Source organism: Zalophus californianus, chromosome 6 (genome assembly GCF_009762305.2).
Source record: "Zalophus californianus isolate mZalCal1 chromosome 6, mZalCal1.pri.v2, whole genome shotgun sequence".
NCBI lineage: Eukaryota > Metazoa > Chordata > Mammalia > Carnivora > Otariidae > Zalophus > Zalophus californianus.
The window spans coordinates 106,004,935-106,018,215 of record NC_045600.1 but is presented as its reverse complement, the minus strand read 5'-3'; the positions used below and the strand labels follow the sequence as shown (position 1 = coordinate 106,018,215).

The window sequence follows — 13,281 nt, the reverse complement described above, 5'->3', positions numbered from 1 at the left end:
TTTTCCTGGTCCTTCTGAAGTTGGCTTTGGAAAGTAAAGAAATTGAACTGAAGATGAAGCAACCGGGGAGGGAGGGTAGAGCGGCGGGGTTGGCGGGGAGGGTAGGCATTACTGAAAGGGAGAAGCAGCAGAGAGAGAGATGGGAAGGGTGACAGGGAGATAGAGTCAGCCAGGGGAGGTGCAGGGAGGTAGAAGACAGGTTCACTGAAACTGAGGTACAGGAGGTGAGAAAACTAATGAGTTTTAGGAAGACAGGGCTGGGCTGGGGAAGCACCAAGAAAGGGAGGGGGTGAGTAGGGTCACAGAAAAGAGGGCTGGCAAGCCAGGAGAGAAACAGCCTTGCTGAGAGAAAGAGTCAGCCAACCAAGAAGAATTTAGAAAAGCCAGAGGGAGGTGAACAGTTTATGGTTCCAGAATTTCAGTCCAGGGGAGGGGCTTCAGGGAAGCACTGGTTGGAATGGTATGGCTCTGACCAGGAGATGCCTTGAAGAAACAGTCTTCTTAGCTTGTATAATATTTGGAGTCACTTAGTGAAGAGCCGGTGGAGGTTATGAGGCACCAAAGCTTCCACCCAAACGGCCCTTGCTGCCTCCTCTCCAGGAGAGAGCAATGCAGAGATAGGAAGGCCGCCGTTGGGGCACCGGTGCTGGCCACCATCCCAAGGAGAGCCCCTCAGGGGCCTCCCTCAGCCCTGACCGGCTCCTGTCTTGCAGGCTGTGACAGCGACCACTGGGGCCCCCACTGCAGCAACCGGTGCCAGTGCCAGAATGGAGCCCTGTGCAACCCCATCACGGGCGCCTGCGTGTGTGCCGCCGGCTTCCGCGGCTGGCGCTGCGAGGAGCTCTGCGCGCCCGGCACCCACGGCAAGGGCTGCCAGCTGCCGTGCCAGTGCCGCCACGGAGCCAGCTGCGATCCCCGCACCGGCCAGTGCCTCTGCGCCCCGGGCTACACCGGAGTCTAGTGAGTACTGCCCCCCAGGGGGCGGGGGCCGAGGGGCCGGGCGGGGCCGCTCCCTCCCGCAGCTGCGCAGTCCGCCACTGGCGCCTGACTGGAGAGGCAGGTGGTCGCCGCAGAAGGAAGTTCAAGGCAGTTCTGGCTGTCGGATATCCGGCGCTGTGACTCCAACTCCAACAGAGGTTTAATACCCAGGCGTCTCCCACGCAGGTCTTAGGTCCCTCCCACCCAGGCCCCAGGGTGACTGGTGCCAGCTGAGACCAAGCATGGCCCGGGGAGTTCATTAAACTCCTCCACCTTCCTGTCCGGGGCCCCAGACCTTAGCTTGGCATTCTCTGATCATAACCCAAATGCCGCCCCTCACCTGGGTCCTGACCTCTCGAGGCCATTGGAGAAAGAGGTGGGTGAGGGCCCTGGGCAGGTATCATGCATAGATTCGGGGAATTTACTGTGCCTGTTCCTCTCCCTCATCTTCTCCCCTCAGACCCCAACAGCCCCTCACTCCAGTTTTCTGGAGTCTGTACTGACAGGGGCCACCACGACTGCTTAATTGAGACTCCCTGAGAGGCAAGACTGAAGTTCTCCTCCCCACCTGGTTGAAGGTTCAGTGGCCTCCCAATAGCCCTAGATCCCGAGAGGGCACCCAAGGACACTGGCCAGGAACACATCCTTGATTGAGGATGTTTCCTGCCCCAACGTCTGGCCAGCTCCAGGGCCAGCTCCAGCTAGAGGCCGGGGCCATTGCCCTAAGGCTCAAGGCCAAGATCATGTGCAAATCCTCCCTCATACCTCAGCAGTGCACGAGAGACTGTTATGATAGCTGAGAACCTTCCAGAGCCTGGAAGTGGGGCAGGCCCCAGTTACTCCCTCTCCCTGAATCTTTAAGAATCTAGGTGGATTCTTAAAAGCTGGATAGATAACCGCTTTTCAGTGCCTCTACTCATGCTGTTCCTTTTGCCTGGCATGCCCTTCCCTTCTCCCAGTGAAACTAACTTCACCCTCAGGACCCAAATAAAATGTCTTCCTCTTCCGGAAGCCTCCCTCCCCAGAAGAATGCTCTTCTTTACACTCTAAGCACGCAAGTCATCCCACCGGTACTGGCCCAAGCACTCAACATTCCAGTTCATTATATCCGAGCCCTGTTTCCCCCTTCTGGCGGGAAGCAGGACTGCATTTCAGCTAACCGCAGCCCAGTTCATGCTGATGGTGAACTCACTAATTCCTAGGGAGTCCTGGGGCCCTGCCGTCTGACCGAATGCTGCCATGTCTAACACCTCTGCTTCCCCATGCAGCTGTGAGGAGCTGTGCCCCCCTGGGAGCCATGGGGCTCACTGTGAGCTGCGCTGTCCCTGCCAGAATGGGGGCACCTGCCACCACATCACAGGAGAATGTGCCTGCCCCCCAGGCTGGACGGTAGGTGGGCCCACAGGACCTGGGTGGGACCCTGTAAGAGGGATGAGCATCCCTCACTCACACACCTTGGGGGCGCTAAATTCCTCTCCCACCCTGAAAACCCTCCCTCCTGTCTGTGGTCATGGGCATCACTAGACACTGCCAGTGGACACAACTTTGAATCACGTCTGCATACTAAGGGCTGTGTGAACTGATGGCAAGTTACTTAACCTCTCTGAGCCTGTTGTCCCTCATGCTCAAAGGAGTGGAAATCTAGATCAGCTCTGTCCTTGGGCATAGGTACTCACCTGAGCTGCCATGGACTCTGGGCCAGATGTGGCAGAAAGGGTGTGGAGTAAGGGCAGGGGAGCAGGCGGGAGGAGGAGGGAAGATGGCAGCGTATGGATCCCCCGAGGTTCTAGAACTTCAGATACCCAGCCTCCATTCCCTGCTCTCTCATGCACACATCCTGGTTCTGTGGGCCCAGAATCTATTTTAACATGTGCTCCAGGTGATTCTATGCAGCCTCCCCCAGTCCAGGTCTTGTGTCTGGGAACCACTACATTGGAAAAGGGGGATGGGAATTATAACCTCACAGGCCTAAATTCAGGTGCTACATCCAGTGTTGACACTGAGAAAAGTACTCAGTTACTCTGGTCTCTGTTTCCCCCTCTGTAAGCAGAACTGATACAACACTAGTCAAGCCCTACCCTTGGTAACTGCCATGCTTGGCAAAAGGCTCACATGAGGCAGTGCATGTCCAAAGTGCCTTGCAAACTCTGAAGTCCTTTATAATTGTTTGTGTTATATCCCTGGATCCCACAGACAATGCACAAGCCTCCTTTTTAGCCAACGCGTTCCCTTCCCCCGCCAAAGACCCAAGCTTCTCAGGAGCAGCAAGTCACTAAGGCTGACTTCCCTGGGCTGTGTTCTGCCTCCAACTCTCCAGGAACACCCCCTGTTTCAGGGGAAGCTGGGTGCCCCAGCTGGCTGCCTCCCTTGGGGCCTGAGACTTTGCAAAGCTGGAGAGGACAGGGTTGCTGAGCAGGGCAGGATATTTCAGGAGGCTGTGAAGGCAGAGGTCATGGGGAGCAGGCAGGGGGGACGCCTTGCAGGGCCCACTGAGGCACACATGTGCCAGGATTTTCTAGAGCAGGAAGGGACCAGGGGATGATTTGGTGTAGCAGTGTCCAAACCTGGCTGCACAGAGCTCCTGGGGGCAGGGACCTTAAGTACACATTCCCAGGCCCTACCAGGAACCTTCTGGGGCCTGGATCTCTATCTTTAATAAGCTCCCCAGATGATTCTGAGGCAGCCAACCCTGTCTGCTTGTCTGCATTCGGAAATAATTGATCGAGACTATAGGATTTCCTTCTGTGTTTCACAGAAACCCTAGGGTTTCTTGGGGTGAGGGTGAGAAGCCTGATAATTAGGGCTCTCGGTCCCACTCTCCCCCTCTTCTCCATTTGAATCTACTTTCTATATGGAGGTTCTAGGTAAAATTTCACATAAAAACGGGGTCTCCCAGAGTTTAGAGTTTGAACACCACCGGTCCATCAAGATGTCCCTTTCTCAGATGAAGAAGCTGAGGCCCAGAGAGGCTGAGTAACCTGCCCAAGGCCACGCTGCTGGTTAAGAGGAAAGTGGGCTAGTATCTAGGTGTCCTGACTCTGGACTCCTAAAACCCAGCCCTTGGTGTCTGAGGACAAAGGGGACTACGGCTGCCTCTCCCACACCTGCCCATTTCTCCCACCCCGAACCACTCTCTGGAAAGACCCTCATCTCCAGCCAGCTTCCAGAATTCCACCACCCACAGACTGGGTCCTTGGAGGCCTAGCAGCAGGCAGTGAGGGTGGCTCTGGGCGAGGTAGGAGGAGAATGGGCCACAGGCAGGCCCTGCCCCTGTAAAGGCCTCTCTGGAGAGACCGATGGAGGCCAGCGGTCATAGGAGGGGAAGCGAGGAGGCCAACACATGGAGGAATTTCTTTTTCTCCCCAACACATGAGAGGTTTGTTCTTCCTGATGACAGGAAGCTCTGGCAATAGAAGCCTTTGGATTTGGAGACTTTACGTTTTTAATTTTATTGTAGACAATTGCGTTTCTATTTTTGACATAGCATTTAACTTGCAGATTTGTATGAATTATTAATACCCCTCATTCATGCAGAGTCACAGTGGAATGAAGCTGTGGCTCAGCCCTGAGGCCCCTCCCAGGGGGGCCTGGGGCCCAGAAGAGGGTGATGGGCAGAAGGGTCCTGCCTTGATCATCCTCCAAGACCTCACTTTCTCGATGGGCCCAGGTGGCTTCAGCCACACTCAGAGATCTAAAGAATATAGTTGCTGGGTCACACAGTGCGGCTCCCCAGAAGACTGAGGCCTGGTGCAGAGCTAGAGAAGAGCCCCAATGTAAGTGGGATCTCTGGCCCTCCAGGCCCCTCCTCGGAGATTCCTGGCCACCAGGCTCTAAGTATGCCTGTAGGACACTCCACTTGCCTAGCTGTCATTAGCTCATTCCAGGAGGGCCTTTGCAAAGGGCCTGGGAAATTACTCTTTTTCTTTCACTGTTCAGAGGAGAGAAAGCAGGTGTGAGTAGTTGAATGAGAGTGGGCACTGCAGACAGAAGGGGAGGTAAGAGATGTGATCGGGCCCCATTAGGAGTCCCCAGTCTGATGGTGGATACTGGATATAGTGTATTCTCTCTCTCTCTCTCTCTCTCTCTCTCTCTCTCTCACACACACACACACACACACACACACACACACACACACACACACACACACACACACACACACACACACACACACACACGAAACAACAGGCCTGAGGAGAGATGGGGCTGAGGTGCTCGAACTAGGACCAGGTGTCCCAGAGGGCCAGAGATTGGCCTTTGGAGCTGAGGCTGCAAAATTACAGATGCTCAGGTTTAGGAAGGATGATTTGTAGAGACCCACGCCCTGGCCGGTACCTGGACCATTTCCTCAGCACCCACAGCAGCCATTGGTCACTGACAATTGAGAGCATCATGCAACCTGGGACGGTGGTTGAGAGGCTGAGTGGTCCCTTCTCTGGGGGAATCGATGTGACCTTGCCTAAGTCCTTTTATCATTTTGTTCCATTTAGCCATGGTCCTCTTAAAGAGTGGCTGGTTTTCAGATTTTGACAAACCATTTGGTCTAACCAGTTCTTTTTTTTTTTAAGATTTTATTTATTTATTCATGAGAGACAGAGGGAGAGAGAGAGAGAGAGAGAGAAGCAGAGGGAGAAGCAGGCTCCCAAGGAGCAGGGAGCCCGATGCGGGACTCGATCCCAGGACTCTGCGATCATGACCTGAGCTGAAGGCAGATGCTTAATGACTGAGCCACCCAGGCGCCCCTGGTCTAACCAGTTCTGAGAGGAGGGAGACTATTGCCTCCGCTCATCTCCAACCTTCTGGATGCCACAGTGCCCAAGATCCCGCCACAGTTGGAGATGTGCCCTCTAGTTGACCACAGAGCAGGTGTGTTAGTGTGCTGGGGCTGTTGTAACAAAGTAGCAGAGACTGGGGTGCTGTCTTTTCTCACAGTTCTTAAGGCTAGAAGTCCAAGATCAAGGCGTTGGCAGGGTTGCATCCTTCTGAGGCCTCCTGCCTTAGCTTGTAGTTGGCTGCTTTCTCCCTGTGTCTTCACAGGGTCTTCCCTCTGAGCATGTCTGTGTCCTAATCTCTTCTTACAAGAATACCCACCAGATTAGATTAGGGCCCACCTGAATGGCCTCATTTTAACTTTATTACCTCTTCTCTTAAGCTGACACTTTGCTGCCTGCTCTCTCCCCCCACCCAACCCCCAATGCCTGTTCTTCCACCAGCAGTATTACTAGTTAAGGTTCTCCCACTCTTTCAAGGCTCTGCTGGTCCTGGGCCCCTATGATGTGCAACATTGGGTGTCCCCTTAGGTGGAATTAATATTAATTAAGGAACTGCTCTTTAGGACACTATACTAGGTTCCGTCCCATCTCCAACCTCACTTAACCTCCACAACCACCTTGGAGACTGGGAGTTATGACTCCCATTTTATAGGTGAGGAAACTGAGGCTCAGAACAATCATAGGGCTCGTCCTAGCTCAGCCATCTGGGAGGAGGCAGAGCTGAGACTTGAACCTAAGTGCTGACTTTGAGTCCAGTGTTCTGCCGACCACACCAAGCAGCAGGCCTTCCAAGGTATTGAATACCTTCAGGCTCTAGGAGCTCAAGCCCAAGGAGGAGCCCAGGGATTCAGGCACCTGGGTGCCTGCAGTTGGGAAACATTGAACCGGGGCTTAAGGAGGTGCTTGCCCACCTGTCCGAAAAGCCTCCAGGATGCTTGATTTCCTCAGGAAATGTTGGAAGGAAGTACTCTGTGCACCAAGCTTCCCTACTGGCCTCCTCAGGGGGCCCTGGTCATGTCTCAGAAGCTTGTGGGGTGCACTGAGGAAGGCAGGCCTCTGTGGGGAACCCCTACCGCCTCCAGGAGGAAGAGGCCCCCTTCTTCTGTGGCTTTGCCCTGCCCCTCTCCTCACATACACACTCATCTTGCTGTCATCGGCTGCTGCCTCTGCCCCTTCAATCCCCCTTCCCCTGTCCCACCTCTACCCCATGTGGGGAAGAGAAATCTGAGCTAAAAGTTCTCCCCCTTAATTCATTACAGTAAACTGGAGGATATTGAAAAATGAGTCAGTTCTGGCAGCATTTTCCTAAGCAAACTAGCTTCCTCTGGGTTGGCAGTTATTGGTGCTTAATAACTGTGTGTTGAACTAATTGATTAATGAATTGTGGGAGAACCCTCGGTCTCCATAAGAGAAATGACTGTCTCTGGTGTGGGAGCAGCTGGAAGGGCAGCCACCTCCAATTCCTGTTTAATAAAGACCTAAGACTCGTAGATATAATGTTTAAAGTTATCTAATCCCACAAGGCTAGTACTGGACGGAGGGGAAAATAGTTCTCCGACTGACTCACAAATCCCACTCCAGAAAGGCAGGTTTGTTCACATTTTGTGTTTCTTCTGGCATTTCGTCCATATTTCTGCACCACATATTTCACTGCCATTTCCTGACTTTTCCATTGTAGACATTTGTTGAATCTGTTGACTTCCTACCATAGAATAAGATTCAGATCAGATACAGAGAAGTGCAACACTTCCCCCACCCTCTCAAGTGGTACTTTCTTACAATTTTTGGTTGAATCATTTTGATAACATTAATGATTTCATAATGTCATGACATAATGAATTCAAAATCAGTGTTTATGTTGATATGCTCACTTACGTATCATCACTAGTTTATCCCTAAAACACTCTGGCAGAACTTGAAAAGACCTCTCGATAAGGTCAGACACCTCAGATATCTCTCAGTTTGGTTTTTGTTTCTGTTTTTTACTTTGAGGCTGCACTCCCATGCTGAAGCTTTGTGTGTTTCAGTTCCTGCTTCCTGGTGTCATTTTGGACTCCCTTTCACTGCCACCCTGTAATTCCCTTCACCTCTCTCTTCTGTTGTCATCCCCATTTCTTTCTTTTTCTTGGATAATTCTTTTTGATGAAAAGAAAATCCTCCAGTAGCTTCCTGAGAAAGTTCATGGAAAGTTAAATTTTTTGAGGCTGTTCAAATCTGAAAATGCCTTTTTTGAATCCCCACTTAAGTGTTAGTTGAGCTGGATAAAGAGTTCTAGGTTGCAAACTATTTTCCTCTGAATTTCTAAGGCATTAGTCCATTATCTTCTAGCTTCTAATTAAGAAGCCCAATACCTTTTGGTTCCTGTCCTTTTATATGACTTTCTAAAAGCTTTGAGGAAAATTTATCCATAGAAGTATAAAAATTTATAGTGATAAGCTTTAATATGGGTCTTTTTCACTTTTCATGCTGGATATGCTAGAGACCTTTTCAATTCAGAGATCAGTGCTTTCCATCTTCCATTCTGGGAAAGTTTTCTTGTATTATATTTCCCACTTAATTTAGGTGCCTCCATTTTCTCTGTTCTGCTGTCTGGAATCCTCTGTTACTCAGATATCAGACCTCCTGGATGGATCCTCTAATTTTATTGTATTTTGCCTACAATTTCCTTCCTTGGTGCCTCCCCTCCTTCCCCTTCTTTATTGTTCTTCTTTGTGGGAGATTTCTTCATCTTCCAGCTCTTCTATTGCAATTTTAAAATTTCTGCCATCTTATTTTTAGATTTTTTTCAAAAACTCTTTGCTTTTCTCTGGATATCCCCTTTTATAGCACTCCACTCTTTCATAGATAAAATAATTTCATATAACTACCTACAGATATTCATTTTAATTATAATAGAAGTTCTTAATTCTCTTTTTAAAAGTTTTCTTTCCTCCCTGCTTAGTTCCCATTTCCTCTGTGTTCCACTTGGGTATTTGTCTGCTTAGGTCTTCATCTGTCTTGTTAGAGACTTATTTGAACTATCTGGTCGTCCTTCACCACCTGTTCATGTTTTACAGTGAGCCTCAGAAAAGCTGGTTGGAAACCTGCGGGGTTAGAGGGAGTTGCCAGGCTTGTTGACTGATGGGACCCTTAAATATCAGGATCTGTAGGTCTTTCCTCCAGAGTTTATCGGTGCCCCCAGAAAAGAATCTTCCAAAACCTTGCCAGTGGGAATCAGCAGTCTGGTTGCTGAGCAGGCAGAGGTGCACGGGATGCCCGTTTCTCCTGGCACCTGTTTAGCCATGCTTGGCATCCTCATGTCCAAGCCTACATGGGCCAACCTCTTGAAAATCAACTGCCAGGCTTCTGCCAGACTGGGCAAGTCACCTGGCTATTTGAAGCAGGGGCAGAGATTTGGGGTCTTATTCTCTCTTTTATACACTTTCAGACAGCCCTCCTGTTTCAGCATACCTGCATTCTGACCCTCAGAGGTTCCTGATGTCTCTGATTCCTGAGCTTTTCCAAGGTTATGATCTTCCAGCATGTGGCATCTCGTGTCCTGCATGGACTCTGCTCCCATTCCTTTTGTCCTTGTAGGCTTATAACTTTTCCCCCTTTGCTCTTGTGTTAGCGGGGTTTGGGAAAGGAGTGGAAATGAAGTGTGTGTTTCCAGACCAGAGTCTCCTTTTTTTTCCAGAGCACTTAACCACGGTGCTTTAGTTATCTGCATCACTTACCTCTCTCCCCAGTAAACTGGGAGCTCACAAATCGAGTCTGCCTCATATTTTTGTCTCTCCAATGTCTAACACAGTACCTGGCATACAGTAGGTACTTAATAAATGTGTCCTGAATAATCGGAGGAGCCGATGGGCCTCAGTCTCCCTATCTCTCAAATGGGGCTTTAGGGCCACAATGCTCAGCTTCTTAAGCTTCTGTGATTGCAGAGGATGTCCCACTGAGGAAATGGGGAGGTCCCCGGGGCTACACCAGCTGTGCCAGTTCGAGGAGAGAATGACGTCATGTGTGTCTCACCTCCTGTGCTTCAGGGAGCAGTGTGTGCCCAGCCCTGCCCACCGGGGACGTTCGGCCAGAACTGCAGCCAAGACTGTCCTTGCCACCACGGAGGGCAGTGTGATCACGTGACCGGGCAGTGCCACTGCACGGCTGGCTACATGGGGGACAGGTAAGACTATGGTCCTTGCCGGGCGTGTGGCTCCTTTTCCCAGACGCCTTGCAGACAGTGGCTGAGGTTTACCAGCCCACAGCGTTCCTCTGCGAGCTTTCCTGCCTTCTCAGGAAGCATTCAGAGTCCTCCGGCCAGGAAGACTCATCACTCATCCTTCCCGGCCCTTGGTCTGCTACACACACACCCCTCCCCCTGCCCAGGGACCCAAGCCCTACGCTCACACTGACTCACCAGGAGAGGGAGGTGAGCACCTATCACCCACTCTGCTTTCTGCCTTACTGGAGGGAGGCAATGGCACCAATAGTCCAAAGAAGCTGGGAGTGCACACTAGTTCACACATTTTGCATAATTTCTTCTAGAACTAAATTTTGACTCCGAATTTGGGTTGTACCAAAAGGGTACTGGCCTCAGTTTGCATCCTCTAAGGGCTAGTGGCCTGATAGCTGAACAGGGGCTCCAATGTCCTGGAATCAAACCAGCCTTGTGGAGCGGATAGCCCACAGAACACATCACTGAGGAATTCCCGTATGCGCACATTGGCCGAGGCAGGAAGAAGGATGCTATGACAATCAGGTAGGTGCTGTGGAAGAGAAGCAACAACTAGTGTGTTGGATAGTGAGTGAATTCAGAGCTAGAAGAGGACATTTGTCTCTGACAGGACCCAACTACGCCTCAACTATATGCATCTTTTCTAGAAGAGAGAGGAGCGGTAGGGCGGAAGTTCTCACACCCCTTCTCTGCTTCTGTGGGATCCAGGTTTCATCTCTGGCCCTGGATTTTGTTACTCTGCCCAGACAAAGCGAGGCAAGAGGAACATTTTTTCACCATCCCCTGCTTCCCCTGCCCAGGTAACATCAGCAAGCAGGGATCGAAGCTGAGTCAACTCATAGATCCTTCTGGCTGTGACTCTTCCAACTGTCACTGGAGTCAGCCCCAAATCCTTGGTGATGCCCAGAAAAGCGATTTTCCATTTTTTGCCTTAGGTTTGTTTGCCCCTAGCCTGAAGTCTTTTGAGCCAGATCTGATCTCTTTGTAAGCTAGTGTTCATCTACATGAGCTTCCCAGCCTTAGAACATGGGGTATGGCATCTGGAGATCCTCCCTGACTTCTGTCAGAGAGGGGGTCTCTGGGGGAAGTGGGTGGGAAGGGGGAACTGAAGCACTGAGCCCAACGTCCCATCCTCACCCTCTCCGCCGGTAAGGGAAATGCTCAGGATGAGCTAGTAGGGTCAGGAGGCAGAAGACCCCAGAACCAGAACAGGACCCTTTGTTTCAGTCCACTTGCACATGAGAGGTAATCCAGCTCACTTGTTGTTGGAGATGAACAGGCCCGGACTTCCAGCTGGTGGGACCCAGCACCAGTAGACCTACATCATTGGCTCTCTCAGTTTTCACTGCCAAGATGTACCCAAAAGAATAGTAATCCTAATCCCTCATCTTGTTGGGGCCAGCCCATGATCCCGGGGCAGAGAGATATCCCAAACCCTTGGGGGCCTCTGAGCAAGCTTCACCCATCAACTATAGAGAGTTCAGGGGGAGAGCCAGGTAGCATTTGGGTTTCCCACCTCAATGGGCCGCCTAGTGTTTAATATTTTATAAAATTGCTTCCATTAATTTTGTAGGTGACAGCTGCATTAACCCTCCCCAAATCATTGCAAGCATATTAAAGTTGAGTGGGTGTAATAATGCGGCCCCCCCCCCCCCGGATAGGCAGAATCCAGTGCAAATTAAACATGAAATGTAACGAGGGCTTTGCAGCTCATTTTGTAATTTAATTGAGCAATGGATCTGGTTGTTAATGGCAATATCAGACACATTAGATTGATATGTTGCAAAGGAAAGATGTTTAAGTAGAAAACTAATTCCTGCTGTGATTACCCTTCTGTTCCACAGGCCCCCTTATTAGCGTGCTTTGTGGAAAATTCATTAGCAGTCATTGCTTGATCTCTAAATAAATAAGTTGTTTAAATTGTGAGTAGGAAAAAAAAAAGAGGCTGATTATGTGAATGGATTAGGTTGTCAATATTTCATTTCCAGATTCTTTTTCTGGGGCTATGGAGTCAGTCACTACATAAATATGGCGGTGGGGGTGCGGGTAGTGCCCTTCAGGGGGAGCTCACTGGCTGGGGCTCTGCCCAGTCCTGCTGGGTGGCAGGGAGCAGGAATGTTCCAGTGGAAGGGTGGAGTTGTCAGGAGGCTCTGCTGGCTTGGGTTTCTTGCCCTGGTGTCTGAGACATCTGAGGAGAACCAAACTGGACTGACTTCTGGGAAAATCCATTCTTTTTTTTTTTTTTTAAAGATTTTATTTATTTGACAGAGAGAGAGACAGCGAGAGAGGGAACACAAGCGGGGGGAGTGGGAGAGGGAGAAGCAGGCTCTCCGCTGAGCAGGGAGCCCAATGTGGGACTCGATCTCGGGACTCGATCCCGGGACTCCGGGATCATGACCTGAACCGAAGGCAGTCGCTTAACCAACTGAGCCACCCAGGCGCCCCAGGGAAAATCCATTCTGAGAATGGCTGAAGAGGAGCTAGCAATTCAGACAGTGATCTTCCAGCCCTTCAATGCTTTGTGTCCTGCCCTTCTGCCTCAGTTTCCCTCTTTCCCTTCCCCCATCCCACTCCTCCTCCTCCTTCTTCCTGTCTTCTACCTTCTGTTTCTTCTCCAGACAACCCCTTCTTTCTTCTCTCTTCCTCCCTCTCTTTTCTCTTCTCCTTCCCAAATGGGACCTTGGACTGTCTAAAATGCCGCAAGATCTGGTGGGCAACAAGCTGGGGTCATCTCGGCCACGTGCAGGCTGTATGAGCTTGGGACACACCTCACCTGTCTGCATCCCAGCCCTCTCAACTCCAGAGTGAGGATGATGGGCATACCCCCTGCTTTAGGGACCCGGGGCCGGCTTTAGGGCCTGCCTAGCTGGGAGCCCCTTTCTGGCCATTGCCCCGGGCTGTGGCCATGCTGGTCCCTGCTGCCCTTACATTCCGCCATGGACCTCCTTTGGCCACAGTGACTCTGTGAGGGGACAATGGGTGGCAGCTTCCTTGGGGAAGCCCTCAAGCTTAGACCCCAGTCACCCTCCTCCTCTCCCTGTCATTGTGGGCACAAGGTGACAAAGAAAAGACAGCGGCATCCCGGGCACAGTTGCCAGGACTCACATCCGACACCCCGGCCACTCTGGGCCTCAGGCACTCGCCGCCCAGCCCGACAGCATCGCTAGGGCCCCGCCACGCGCCCTCATGAGCAGCGCCCGAGGGCCCCCAGACATGGCTCTCCCTGCCCTGTTCGGGAGAACAGCACTGGCTCCAACTCACGACTCTCCAAGATTTAATAAAGAAGTTAGGGCTGTATTCTGTTTTTTAAAAAAAAGCATC

General features: G+C 51.3%; 1 protein-coding gene across 13 annotated transcripts in view; it reads left to right on the top strand.

Annotated features, from left to right (window-relative positions):
• MEGF11 (multiple EGF like domains 11) overlaps nt 1-13,281 on the top strand; it is a 350,367-nt gene that overhangs the window by 267,437 nt on the left and 69,649 nt on the right. For all 13 annotated transcript variants that reach the window (XM_027569507.2, XM_027569514.2, XM_027569510.2 and 10 more), the window contains 3 exons: nt 714-960; nt 2,247-2,367; nt 9,773-9,909. In XM_027569507.2, the coding sequence (XP_027425308.1) occupies nt 714-960; nt 2,247-2,367; nt 9,773-9,909 (505 nt within the window). The remainder of the gene's footprint in view (nt 1-713; nt 961-2,246; nt 2,368-9,772; nt 9,910-13,281) is intronic.